Raw genomic sequence first — 14,262 nt, forward strand, 5'->3', positions numbered from 1 at the left:
TACGGTGGGACACACTGAAGTGGATGGGCAGAATAACCTCTTTGCTTCCTTACTCGTGGTTCACCGTGACTTCCAGGTACTTCTTCAACCCTTCCCAAATTATCACCCTCTTAAATTCAGAGAGAAAGTCAAGATACTTTCCCACAGTCACAGTTGATGTTTGTTTCCTTTTAACCCCGTCAGCTAATCACAAAAATATGTGACTACAAGTTGCAAAAAATACGTCACCGTGTTTGGCTGTCAATCTTCACCCTAATCCCTGTTGAAACCACTTTGGCTGTGAAGTTTCGGGGGCTGGTTGAGCTGGCCAGAGGGCCCCTCCCTGTCTCTAACGGGGATGTAGAAGCCTTCAGCACTTGGGGTCCCTGGGGGGGACAGTTTCCCCAGAGGTGGCTTTGGATCTGCTGAGTCCGGCCCTTCTGACTTTGCGGTCACACGTCTCCCGTGGCCCACGCATGTCGCACATGCTCTCCGGCAAAGGATCACCGGTTGGTGGGGGTCAGGGTTTGGGGGGAGGACGAAACCCACCCGGTTGAGCAAGTGGCTGCGGTTTCAGCTGACAGCATTTCAAAACTAAAACATCCGGAGAGGCCCATGACTCTACTTTTTTTCCCTAGAATTTTTCAGCCTGGCACGCCAATTCTAAAAATGTTGCCAAGGAAACAGTAAGAGTTTGTTCCAGGGCATCCCCAGGAGTAAAACACTGACTGAAGCCCCAGAATGATGACTGGGGGGCTGGCACTCAAAAGGAATAATTTTGTCACTCAGCATCTACAGTGTAAGAGATTTCTACTGAACAGGCAGCCCATTAGGCTGAGGACCCAGATTGTTGGGGGCAATAAGCTGACTTTGTAATAATGCCGCTGGGGGGGGGGGCGAAAGCCCTAATAAGCAGGCATATACATAGAATGAAGGCTATTGCTAAGCACATTGGTTTGTGCTTAAATTGTAAGCCGCCCTGAGTCTTCGGAGAAGGGCGGGATATAAATGGGATTAAAATAAAAAAATAAAATTAGATTCTGCACCCAATTTCCTGCACCCTTAGCCCGCGGGGGGGGGGAGAGTGACCGCTGATTTCCAGAGTTTAAGGGGCATCTGCAGCCCAGCAAACTGTGGGCTACTGGTAATCTGGTTGAAAACAGGCCTCAGTTGGTAATCTAATAGATCCCGAGAGGCCACCGCAGTGGGAGGGAGAAACAGATCTCTTCCACACCTGACAATTTCGGGGTGGCCCCTTAGAGGGAGCCCCAGCCGGAGACGCGACGCCCTCCGGCTCCGGGCCAGGGGCAGCTCTTCCGGCCAAAGACCCTCTCCCCACCCGCCACCTCGTCCAGAAGCCCGGCGTCTTCTCTGGCTGGCAACCTGGCGCCGGATCGCGGAAATCTGCCTCGGGATCGCGCTTTCCAACGGCCAGGATGGACTTCCAGAGCCCTCGCGCGGCGTGAGCGGAGCCACGGGGCTTGGGGCGGAGGGGGGCACGGAGGGGAAGGGGCTTCCAGGGGCTCCCAAGAGCTCCCCCCGAAGCAAGGGGGCGAGATAAAGGGCGGGGGGCTCTCGATCCATCAGCTGGAGCCCGTCCTTGCTCGTGAACCATCCCGGGTTAGGCAATCGCCCGCTGCGATGTGGCAACCCAGGCCGGGTGGGGTCTTCTGCCGCCGCCCCTTCTCTTCTCCTGCCCTGTAAGCGGATCCGGGGGTGCCAGCAGGAGAGGAGCAGGGGCGCGGCCCCTCGACGACGCTGCTCCGGCCCGACCCGGCCCGTCCGGCGGGAGGCGGGGAGGCTGCCGGGGCGGTCCTGCGCTCGGCGGAGGCGGTGACTCCGCCGAGGCCCGGGTACAAAAGGGCCGGAGTGCGCGGCGACGGCAGAGACTCAGCCCCGAGCCAGCAAGGATGCCCGGAGCGATGCGCACGATGACCCGACTCTGGCTCGGCCTCTGCTGCCTGGCCGCCTGGCCCGCCGGGGGACGCTCGGCCGGCGAGGCGGCGCCGCCCGGTAGGTCCCGCTGCGGGGAGCGGCCAGCGGGGTGGCCGGGAGGGGGTCGGGTCCCGGAGGAGCCCCGGGGCTTACCTCGGCTCGCGCTTCCTCGCAGCTCCCCTTGCGCGGGCTGGGCAGGGGGGCTTTGGGGCGGGCAGGCCACGCCGCCCCCTCCCCTGCCCTCCCCTGCCCTCCCTTCTCCCCCAACCGAAGGGCGTCCCGCTCTCTGCCTGCGGGCGCCGGAGGAGGGTGCGGGCGAAAGGCCTCCCCGCCCCGGTTCTCTCGGCCCGTTTGGGGTAAAGAAAGCAGCTGGTGCTGCTCTGGGCGGCTGTCGGGCCTTCGGGCCGCTGCTGCTGCTGCCCTGGGGGGGGAGAGATTCCTCCCAAACCGCAGCCTCCCCCCTCCGTGCGCTTTGCTTATTTGGAAAAATGGGCCGCTCCTGCCCTCTCTCCTCCCTCTCCCCCACTTGTTTGCTCTTGCCTGGCGCCCGGAGGCGAAAAGAGAGGGACAAACCTTTTTGTGCTGGTTGTGGAAGCCAAACTGTTGGGCAAGAGGGCTTAGGAGTCCCTTGTTGTCTCTCCAGCCCCGAAGGGGGCGGGCAACTGCAGCGACGCTCTCCTGGGGCTCAAGGGACAGAGGGACCCCCGAGTTGCTGAGGGCCGCCCAGCTGTCCTCCAGAGGGAGCAGTGGGGGGGAGGCTCACTGGCTGGGGCACATTTCAAAAGAGGTCTGGCCTTGGGCTAAGCCTCGGGAGGATGGAGGAGAGCGAGCCAGTGCCAGCCCTGCCAGTTGAGGAGACCCCACAGAGGGAGGGAATGAGGGCATTGGCCCCTTCCTCCTGGGGCCGATTGCCTCCAGCTCGGGATGGAGAAAGGAAGCGGAAGATGCAAGTCCAGGCGAAGGGGAGCCGGGAAAACGCTGGACAACCCCCCAAAACAGGGCCAGCTCTGCCAAGAAAGAGGCTGGGCTGGGAGGCGGGTGAGCTCTTGCGATGGTGAGGATTTGGGCTGAGAGTCTGTGTCATTCCTTGGAAACCTCCTCATGAGTAATCCTTCAAACCAAGTTTCCTAGCAGAGCCACTTTACTTCCGCCTGAATATCTTTGCATTGGGGGGGGGGAATTGGGGGCTGAATTGACAGAGGGGAGACGGCAGGCGGGTGCACGTCAGGACCAGGAGCCTGTAATGCTTTCCTGCCTCCCTGACCTGCTCTCCACTCGCCCCATCGTCCATAACTCGGCACTGGGGGGGATGCTTCTGTCCTCCTTGGAGGGGTGGGGCTTTGGTTGGTCCAGGCTGAAAGCCCACAAATCTTTGAAAAGTGTATGGAATCAGCTACAACCAAACCATGGTTTAGTGCAGGTCATATGTTTGCTTGGACCACAGTGTGGTTGATCTCCTTCTCGTTCAGCACGTTGTTCAGCCAGTCGTGAGTTAACTGGGAAACCAAAGTTAAGCAAACCATGGCTTATCACGAGGTGTGTTTCTGGGCCCAATCCATGGCTGACCTCCTCTTCTTCCTCCTCCTCTCCCAGCCGATGGAAGCGACCAACCCCCACCAGCGCAGTTCCCGGTTGAGTTGTCCCAACACGATGTTATTCCGGATGTCATTTCTCGGGAGTTCCTGATCCAGAAGATCAAGGAAAAGCTGGGAGAGGATGGTGAGGCTGAGAAGGGGGGAGGCGCTTTGGGGGGTGGGTGACAGACGGGCCCAAACCCAGAGGGAGGCGCCTCGCACTCGGACAGAGACGGACCCATTTTGGGGACCCATGTTGAGCCCAACATCCTCCGGGCACCCTCATTCTGGAGGGGAGGGGAACTTGGTGCCCCCCAGGAGGGGCTGAAAGACCTGTGGGGAAAAGCAAAGGGCGGCCCTCGATATCCCCCCACCCTGCAAAGGAAACAAGAGCAGAAAAAGCAAAGAGGGAGAATTCGATCCAGGAGGAGCCTTCTGGGGTGCAGCCAGCAAGTGGCTTCTTCAGAGTTCTGTTGGTTGTCGGAACTCAGCCGGTTCCGGCTTAGATGGCGGGATCTGTACTCCGGGTCAGGCGGGAATAAGAAAGGGGTTTGGGGCACCCCCTTTATAACCACTTCCCCCCTTCCTCCTCCTTTAGGGGAAGAGCTCCCCATACTGGTCCACGGGGAGCCCCAATCGATCCCCCTGCAGCCCAGAGGGTGGAGACCCCCCTGCAGTCGGGTGGGCTGCACCCGTACGCTCCCCCTCTACAAGCTGGAAGACTTCCCGCCGGGCCGCCCCTCCCTCGGCAACCTGGAGGCCCTCTGCTCCGTGGGGCGAAGGAAGCCCAGCTACGGGCCCTGGAACCTGCCCCAGACCAGCTTCAGCCACCTCTCGCGCCAAGGGGAGGCCCTGAACCAGCTGGAGGTCCAGTTCACCCGCTGCTGTCAGCTGGCCCGGGAACAGAAGCTCTCCTGCGCCTCCAACGAGGTGAGTCTCCCTCCGCGCCGCTGTGCATTTGTGCGTTTGTGTCCTTTCCACCAGGCCAACTTCAGCATCTCCTGGATCCTCCTCACCAGGGGTTAAGCCACCTGGAACTTGGCTCTTGACCTTAAAAAAAAGTGGCTGGCTATGCAGGAGGCTGACCGCTTCCCCACCAAACAATTTTAAGAAAAGGCCGGTTGGATTTACACCTCCTGCTCCCTCCCCCCTCTTGGAGGAAGGTCCGGAAGTCTCACCCTGGAGACAACTGCAGGCCGCTGCAGATGTTGGTGAGCTTGAGTGTTGCAACTCGGCTAGGCTGGGTCTGCGGTGCCAAGTTTACACACACCTGTATCTGGAGGACGTCTAATTAAAAAACCACAAAGTGTTTACCTGGGCTGTGAAACCGGCTGGGATTTGGTCTGTGCCGTCTCACCCGGGAACCTTTTAGCCAGGGCCACTATTTCTCCCTTTGGAACGGTGGGCTTCAACTCCCAGAATTCCCGAGCCAGCTGGTTCAGGAATTCTGGGAGTTGAAGTCCACAGTTTATAAGGGAGACGTAGTTGCCCACTCCTGTTTTTCCCTTCCCAGAAGCCGCCTTTTAATGCAGATCCTCCCTGGTCCTTCGCACAGGGGGAGAGGGCGATTTTCCTCTCCCCTCCCCTCACGGCTCATCTCTTTTCCTTGTTTCTCCAGTGGGAAAAATCCCTGACCCGGTTTTGCAAGCAGGAGTTCTCGGTCAAGACACGCCCATTCCACTGCTGCCGTGTGGGTGCCCGTGAGGCCCAGCTCGCCTGCTTCGCCAGCCAAGCCCCCTTCCCCACCTACCAGGGCGAGGGGGCATCGCTGGACCTGGCTAACCTCACCACCCCCGTCCTGGACTCCATTTGCAGCCAAGCGTCCAGCCAGCCCGAGCAGTGAGTAGCCACAGCCCACATCCTCAAGTTCAAGAGATTTGCCGACTGGGTTGGGGAAGCCAGGAAGAGGTTTTCTCTCCCCCCTTGGGGGTCTGAGCGCTGAGGAGGCCCTTCTCTGAAGCTCTTCCTCCCCAGGTGGGCTGGACTCTTCTGGCAGGGAGCGATGGGGGTGGTAGTCCAAGCCATCTGGAAGGCAACCCGGAGAGTAATGGTGCTGGGCTCTGGTGCCATTTATGCCAACCGGTTAGGATACAAATAGAAGTTTGTCCAGCTGGCAGATTTTCAGGAGCCCCCAAAAGAGCCCTTCAAACAGGAGACTAATTTATGGAGTGTGTTTGACCTTCTTTGTATAAATTACTCATGACAGCAATTAAAGGATTAAATGCAAAAAGTCAGATTTCTTGGCTTGCCGCGCCCTCTCGTGGCTGCAATATGAACTGCACCTATACCCCAAAATTGGGGACTTGAGAGATTCGGGTGTGTGTGTGTGGGGGGGGGGTTAAAGACTTCCCCCGCCTCCCCTGGATTCCCTTCCCTCCTTGCTTTCCAAAACCCTGAGTGGGGGATTCCTCTTCTTGTGTTGCTCTCCAGGAGGGCCAACCCGGCTTTAGTCCAGAACATCACGGACTCCTGTTGCAAGCTGGCTGAGAGTGAACGGACCCTTTGTGCCGAAGAAGTGGTGAGTGACCCATCTGGGGGGGGCAGATCTTCTCTCCTCAGGGAGGGGTGGGCTTCTCTCCTCAGGCGGGTTGACCCGGAGCCCTCCAGTGTGATCAGAGGCGATGAAGCGAAGCAACCACTTTCAAAGGACTGCATGTGAAAGGACCCCAGCCCCAATCCCTGCCTCTCTTCTCCCCCAGAAATCGCAGTTCATCACCGCTTTATGCGGCTCCCAGAGGCGCTCCTGGAAGGACCCCCAGAATTGCTGCGCCCAGACGGAGGAGGCTGCCCGCAAGGACTGCTTCGACCACAGCTACCTGGGCCACGTCTCACTTCTCCTTCTCCAGCAGGAGGAGGACCTGTTTCCCACCCCCATCAGCCTCCTGAACCCTCCTGGGGCCTGATCCTGCCCTGCTCAAAGCCCCCCCCCCCACCCATCCCTGCCTCTCCTTCCCTCTGGCTGGTTCCCTTCCCAAATCTGGAATGGAACCGAAACCTTCTCGCTCTACTGACTTTATAATCAAAGAGGGGCCCCCTGGGGACCCTCCCTCCGATGCACTTTATCTCCTGATAGAAGCCACAGGCCGGTGGCAGCCAGCCAAACCTGGGGGGTGGTTGGGAATTCTGCAGCCCTTCTTGGGCTTTGCTGCTGGAGACCAGTTGGTGCGTTTGTAGGAATCTAGGAGGACAGAAAGGGGGGTCCTGCCTGTGCCCCACAGACCTCCCCTGTCTTGGCCAGCCAGCCCGGGGGACGTTGCTGCCTCCCAGCTGGGCTGCTCCAGATCCTGGTCACCTCTCTGCTACATAGTGGATCCCTGCAGAACGATCAGCCGTGGCTTGTCTGCTCTATCTAAAGGGATTGACTGGGTCTTTAGGATCCAGACTGGAGCAGCTTTGTTTTTTTTTAAAGAGAGGGACAGGAACAGAAGCCCCCAAAATTGGAGCTTCCAAACTGCAGCCCCCTCCCCACCGTGCCCGCTGGTCTCCCAATCGAAGAAGGGCGTAGCAGTCACCCAGATGGCCCTTGCCAGCCCCAAAGGCGGGTGGTGTGGCCGGCTGGCGTCTTGCATTTCTGCCTGGTGATCAGTCCTAAACTCTTTGCTTGTAACAAATGCCTTGCTCCTATTATGAGGAAGTGATGACGTGGTCCCGTGCCAGAGGCAAAGGGTTCAATAAATAAACCACTTTTTGGAAAAACAACACAACTTTGTCTGTCCTTCAGTTCCCAATCACTCCAAAGAAGGAGAATCAGAAATAGGGTAAGGGGGAGACCGGGGGCCCCCCTCATCCTTGGCTGATGGGTGTCCAGACACAGGTCAGGGAGCAGATGGCATGTGGGGACAGCCCCTCTGCAGCATCAAAATCCATATTTGTGGGGAGGGGGAATTCCAGGGCATTCCTGTGAGCAGGAAGAGAGGAAAGTCTCCTTCCCTTGAGGATACCACAAGATCCAGTGCTGCGGAGCTCACACTCGGCTTGCTGTTCTCCGGGGCAGGGGAGTCTGGATCAGGAATGGTGGGACAGTGAGAGGGGTGCAGGCAGGGGAGAAGCTGGCAGCCCCCCTACTTAAAGCAAACAGTCCTGCGGTTGGGCCTTGGCAGGCAACGCCCCAAACAGGCAGCGGAATTGGGGGGTGGGGGCTTGTAACCCTCTACCCTCGGCTGGTCTGGCTGCAAGGCTCACTGGGGCAAGGAAAGGGGCTTTGGGGTCCAAGGGCCAGGGAAAGGGGGGCCCTTGTGAGGTGTGTGTGTGTGTGTGTGATCTTGCTGGAAAGAGGAAGCATTCTGAACAGAGCCCATTTTTTAAAAAGATGCTTTTCGGTGAGACTGCTCTCCCCACGGTGCTTTGACCACCATGAAGAGCAAAAATGGGCCATGGAGGCTCCTTCACCTGTTCTGGTGCCCCTTGAGTAGCTCCACCCCACTCTTACCTGGATTTGAGTGTCTTGTAGCCACCAGTCTTCTCCGCAATGTATTTAGCAGCAGCGTCTTCTCCGGCATTCCCTCCATGGGCTCCTGGCCGTGTCTGTGGCCAGTTAGGGGTCAACTTGGCACCTGCCCCCTATCCTTCTCCCTTTGGGGCAAGGAGGCGGGCTGGAGGTGGAGTGGGGGGGAGTTGAGTATTTGGTGGGGGGGCACTGTCTTTTGGCTTCACGCTTCCTGGCTCTGGGCGCTACAAATTTCTGCCTATAGACTAGAGAGTGTAATGGAGGTCCCCTCCGTTGAATTTGTGCTGGGAAGGCATTGCCCCAAACATGGGCACGCACAGCCTCCCTTGGGGACTCCCCCCCCCATGAAATCTGGCTCTTGAACACGTGTGCTCAGTGAGGAGTCCAAAGGCTGAGGTCTTGGCTGCTTGGCCTCCCTCTCCAGGAGACGCGGCTTGGAAGCAGCTCAAATGGGGCTCTAATTTTTATGTGTTTTTCCAGGAAGGATCCTCTGAATTGGGAGGGAGGCTGGGAGAGCCCCCCCCCCCCAGCAGCTCTGGCTGGCCAGCGCCTCCCTTGGGGGTCCTGAGCTAGAGGGTCATCGGCCATCAACTGCTGGAGGCAGGGAGGGTCCCCGTTGGGTCTCAAGACCCTGAAAGGGGGGACTTTAAACCCCTGGATGTGTGTGTGTGGGGGGAACAATATCCTGGCCCCAAAGCACGGAAAATCAGAGTGATCTGCAGGCTAAGCCAACTCTGTGTGGACTGAAGATACTGGCAGAAAAATATACGATCCCGTGTCGTTCTTGGTTTTCTGTGTGTTTTCCAACCTTCTGTCACCTGAATAGAGGCACAAAATGGAAAAAAATGCTTCTGACCATATAGAGAGTGCTTTGCTCTCCCAGCTGCAAACTGCTTCTGTTCAGAAAGCCAGCTAATGTCCGGATTAGAGGCCTTTGGAGCTGGGCTTTGCCGGAATAATTCCTAGACAGCGGGCAAAAGAGACAGCAAAATCTTCCTTTTGTTCCGTAGACTCCAGGGGTGTTTGCAGCAGCAGCCACAACGAAATACCGTCTCTGCCCCCCCCTCCCCTGCTTGCAAAATTTTCCCTGATTCTTCGTATCACAGCAGAGGCAGTAATTTTCCTTAAATCAAGTCATCTTGCTTGATTTCAATTAAACCTATCCTGGATCCTCTGATCCTGCTTGTTCAGGCTTTCTGAGAGCCTTGTGTTAACCGATAGTTGCTTTCAGAAAATAGTTCTGTAAATTTTGAAACTTCACACAGAAATATCTCTACCCAGGAACAGCTACTCGTTGGCTATGGAACAGAAGTATTTTGCTGGCAAGCAATTGATAACCTTTGAAGCATAATCTCAGGAAGATTTAAGCGTTTCTCCTAGCGGTATTATAAATCAAGCAGCATTGGGTAACTAGATGAGACGTTATGAAATAGATTAATTGATGTTGTGATAGGCTATTTTAGAGCCAGACTCAAGCAGTTAAAAATAGTAGGATTAATTCCCCACCCCCACCCCATTTGTTCTGATAGATGGCAAACTGACAATGGTGTTTTTTTTAAAAAAAGGGCTTCTGAGCAGACACAGAGAGGGACGAGTTTAATTTGTCATTTTGATTTAGCTGGGAAACTTAATTTTCGGGTGGTAGATAAAAGAGATGAAACAGCTTTGAAATGAGGCGGGTGGGGTTTCACAGGACTAAAGAGGGACTTTAAAAATACAGTTGAAGGGGGGGCAAATCTTCCTTGGTTTAAAATAAGCTGTGGGGATATGCATGAAACTGAAAATTAGGCCTGTTCATTGTGGGCGGGTGGGTGAGAAAATCTGGTTTATTTAAGGGGATCTTTTTCATCTTATTGTAAGTTGAAATGTTATTCTAAGATGAAACTGTTAGGAAGATCACAGTTGTTTTAAGCTTGTGCGTGTGAACCCACAGACTGAATGTGGTTTCCATCCAGTGATTTAAAATGGGATTTTAAAAATCTTTTCTGGGTTGTTTGTGAGCTGTTCCTTAGCTGGACCATGTGGTACAGTCAAGGGCACCGGCGATGTGGCCAAGGATGGCAGAAGAGGAGACAAAGCTGTTTTTGCCTTCTCCCCCTCCCCTTCCTTGGAGAGTAAGCCCCCCCCCTTCCTTATTTACAAGGACCATCCACCCCACCCTCTCCCCCCTTAACAAAGCAGCGTCTGGAACTGCGTCTCTGCTGGGCTTGGCTTCAGATGTGCAACATTCACTCGGTCAAAGTTTTTCCATTTTAGGCTGGCCTCACCACAGTCTCTGCCAGGTCACGATGGATGGAAAGGTGGAGGGGGGGTGGGCTTTTTCCCAAGCAAGCTGCTAATCTCCCCACCCCGCCTCAGTCCCAGCTGCCAAAGGGACAGGCCCTGCAAAGTTCCCTCTCTGCGTCTTGCTGTTGGTGACTTTCAGAGTGCCCCTTGGGACTTTTTCTCCGACCTGCAAGGAACCCTCAGTGTCCGTGCGTGGCCAAGCCAGTTTATTTATTTTTAATTATTATTATTTTAATTCCATTTATATCCCCATCGGCACTTGGAGAAGCACTTAACTGCGTGGGCTGATCTAATTTGCTCCAGTTCTGGAGAAGCAACGGCTTAGTTTAAACCCAGGAAAGAGAAAACGGCCTGTTTGGCAGCTGGAATTTGGCTGGCCATCAAGGAAAAATGATCAGGAACAGAAAAGTGTTTAAATTAATACGCCCGGGAAATATTTACAGCCACAAACATTTACAGAATAAAACACACCATATACAATTATAAAATCCTAAACTGTAAAGCTAGGAACTCTGCTGGTTTTATTTGGCTGTTAAGATATATTTTGATTTACTTTTTGTTCAGGAGGCTAGACCTCAAGGTTTAGGGCTGAATGCTCAAAAGGACGCAGGGCATAGAGGAAGGTGCGTTTGTGGATTTAATTGTGTTGGTGGTCAGGTTGTGGGCTGTGTTGTTTCTCTGAGGTTGCTTTTAACAGCCAGCATATTTGAGAGGATAAAAATACCAAAAAGAGGCTAAACCAGTAACTGACATGATTTAAACCAGCCAGAAAGAGGTAATTTGCAATTTAACAAACATTCTGGAATAACAGAGCCTCAGGCCCACAGTTGCTCTGTTAAATCAAAGGTTGCATTTCTACTAAATGTAAATATTAATTCTAATAAATCTCTAGCTGTCTGCAGAAAGAAGCAGGATAAAACAGATGTTTAATTTCATCTGGATATCAGGAATGCACTTCTCATTTCTTTTTTTAAGTTTTATTTTCTGGACTTGCTAACCAAAGTGATTTAGCCGCCATGAAAAATTAAAATGAATCTCTTAGAAAGCATTTGTTCTTTTTAAAAAAAAATCTCACCCTAATTTCCTTATTGGAGAATAATTGCCCTAGCAATGAAAATTAGGGGGAAATGACTGTTTTGTTGTCATTAGGGGGGGGGAAACCCAACAGTGTAGCAATGTTGAAAATTATATATTTTATTCTTGTTTCTTTTTAAGGGGATGTTTTCAATAAACTGCTGTCTTGAAAGAATTCAGTTTCCTAGAAAGTAAACAGAGAAGCCAGGGAATGGGTGGCCTGAAAAGTTCAAAGAAATTCAAGGAAAAGAGGAAAAGAAACGAGAGAAAGAAAGAAAAAATTGATTGGAGCTGCATCTCATTCACTGCAGACCAAGGGGACATTATGAGTTTCTTTTACACTTCATAGGGCCCAGTACTTTCCCATACAGGCCTCTGGCTTGGTGCTAAAAAGGAATCTGCGCATGCTTAGAGGGCAGATCGTCCAAATATTCCCCAGGGAACATTTTCCTCTCGACAAAAGGGTTGAGGTTGCCCTTCTAAAAAATGAATGGAATTGCCCATTTCTTTGGAAGCCTTCCTGCCCACCGGTGCAAAGATTCTCCGTGGGCATCCACAGGGACTGCGTCAAAATGTCTGTGGCCGCCTTAAATATTTCACGCAGGCTTCAAGCTCCTGGTGTTCTGAGAACGGGCAGGCTGGGAAATCTTGAGAGTCCCATCCTGGGCTCTGGGCCTGGTGGGGATCAAGCCGCCCCTCTGAGGGTGCTGACAGCAGGCGGGAAAGTCCAGTTGTCCGAACGGCCGAGGCCCAAGTGGGCCAGGTTTGATTTCTGACTGTTCTCACTGCCGGGAGGCAAAGAAGAGGCCCCAACCTGTTTTCAATTCCTGCTTGTTGTCCTTCCAAGTTCCCCCAGGTTTTCTCTCTGGATAAAGCAGCTTTGATGTTTATCTTCTTCTCCTCAAGTTCCTTTAGAAGTGCTGCACAGGAAATGCAAAGTTTAAAGAGGTTTCTGGGGGAATTTGCTGCTAAAATAGCCCAGTGAAAAACTGATTGTTATCCGCTCTCTTGCAACCAAGGAGAATCTCCCCCCCCCCTTGATCCACACCTACTTTTAGAACAGAGTTGAACTTTTCCCCTGGAAATCTGATCTCTTTTCTGTGCTTGAATTAGGGATCTTTTGGGACCCAAGTTCAGGAATCCAGCAAGCAAGCAAATTGCAAGCTGGACCCTTCCCTTCCTGAGTCTGGGGACCCTGCGCCCCCCTCCACACCTGATGCCCCACCACCCACCACAGCAAAGGCAATAAAAACAGAGCCTTCTACGAGAAAAGGCTTTCCGGTTTTTTAGCCAAGAAACAAAGCAGACCAAAATAAAACCATCTAAGCAACCAGCTCAAATACGTTGCAAAAACATTTACAGCTCTGGGTCTGGTCTCAAAATAAGAGACGGCAGGGAGCCAGCCCGATGGAGCCCAGGGCATCTGCGCTGGCAGAGCGAGGGATCGGGGCCAAGCACCTGTTTGGCAGGCCGATGGGTGTGGATCGGTCTCTGGCACCCCCACAAAGGGCAGGAGGACAATCGGTCTCTTGCAAGGTCCTGGCCGTCCCAAACTCTGGAATAGAGCATGTGCAAAGGGCTTTTCCTTTCCCCCAGATGGCAGAACCGGATCAGAAGCTGCTCCAGGCTGCCAAAGAGGGCGGCCAGCTGTCAGATAAAAGGGTGCCTTTGTTTGGCACGAATGCCACCCACCGATGCTCTTGGCACCCGGAGCCTCACCGTAGCCCACTTCTGGCTTCCCAGCAGAAGGAAACGGAGTCACCATCCCTGAGGGAATTTTCTAGGCTTTGCCAGCGCCGGACTTTTATCATGCCAGATCTTGAAGCCGGAGGGAAGGACTTGTGGGTGGGTGCAAATGACCTCCCCATCCTCACTCTGGCCGGAGGCCGAAGCATCTCGAGTTGGACTTCTGGCAGAAACGGCCTTCCGCTTATATCGAGTCCTTTGAGAAAACAAGGCCGCTTTTTGCCTTGAGGCTGTTAGAACGGCGATCAAAACCTGGCAAGATTCTTGGGCCCACCGTCAGGATGTGCGGTCAGTTCAGAGGGATCACGTCGCAGTTTGGGGCGAAATGAGAGGCTGCGATGGGCCGCCGTCTGTCCCCTCATCCTCTCTTGTTGAGGCCTCTGCTCCTACCCAGGTGTTTCTGTCTTTTTGAATTGGTTCCCCAGGTATTCCTAAATATTATCATTATCATTATTCAACTTCCAGAACAGAGAAGATGTGTTTTGATCAGCCTGCCCCCCTCCCTTCTCAGCCACCTGTTCCTTTGGGCCCCGACTTCTCCCACAGGCCACTGAGGCTCTGGGGTTTTTTTAAGCTTGCAATTACGTGGCCGTGTGTGGGTCACAAGCCACCCCAAAGCTTTTCCAGCTCTCTTCCCTCCCTGCCCACAAGTAGGGGTCTGCGTTGCCAGAACTCAGCTGGGCTCCTGCAACATGGAATTGTGGTGCAGAATCTGGGCGAAGGAGGCTGGGGCAAAGGATTGGCTTTATGGCCAGCGTAAAACCGAGGAACCTTCACACTGCCCCCCCCCGTGTCCCTTTAAAATATTTATCCTTCCGGTAATCGCCTCCTCTGAACACGGTTTCAGATGTCCTCTGAACACGGTTTCAGATGTCCACGTGTCGGATCTTTGCTGCCCTCCTGCAATTCGGGGTCTGCAATTCAGAGGGGAAACAGGGCTGGGAATATTTGAAATTTTGAAACGGGGGGGGGGGGGTTGCCCAATTTCCCAGGAGCTCCGTGAATGCTGCTTCTGAGCGCTGGGCTCCCCTCCAGGATGCTGCAGAAGGCAGAGTGCTGACTTTCCTCACCCCTATCCCCAAGTCTGAAAGGGGGGGCTCCTTCTACCTGGCTTCCCTTGCAGACTGGGTCCCTTGGCCAATGAGGGAGCCCCGTCCTTTCCCGCCCCCTTTTCCTCCTGGGGACAGTGAGGGGAACAGGGGGGGGAGCAGCGAAGAAACC

General features: G+C 54.2%; 2 protein-coding genes across 2 annotated transcripts in view; one reads left to right on the top strand and one right to left on the bottom strand.

Annotated features, from left to right (window-relative positions):
• ZNF687 (zinc finger protein 687) overlaps positions 1-14,262 on the bottom strand; it is a 129,890-nt gene that overhangs the window by 42,947 nt on the left and 72,681 nt on the right. The window lies entirely within an intron of this gene.
• ECM1 (extracellular matrix protein 1) lies at positions 1,630-7,192 on the top strand. The gene is made up of 6 exons (XM_083374684.1): positions 1,630-1,992; positions 3,508-3,633; positions 4,087-4,418; positions 5,107-5,327; positions 5,919-6,006; positions 6,188-7,192. Exons 1-6 carry the CDS (start codon positions 1,890-1,892, stop codon positions 6,389-6,391), a joined length of 1,074 nt encoding a protein of 357 aa, XP_083230810.1. The 5' UTR covers positions 1,630-1,889; the 3' UTR covers positions 6,392-7,192.

The sequence above is a fragment of the Vipera ursinii genome, assembly GCF_947247035.1.
Source record: "Vipera ursinii genome assembly, chromosome: 15".
NCBI lineage: Eukaryota > Metazoa > Chordata > Lepidosauria > Squamata > Viperidae > Vipera > Vipera ursinii.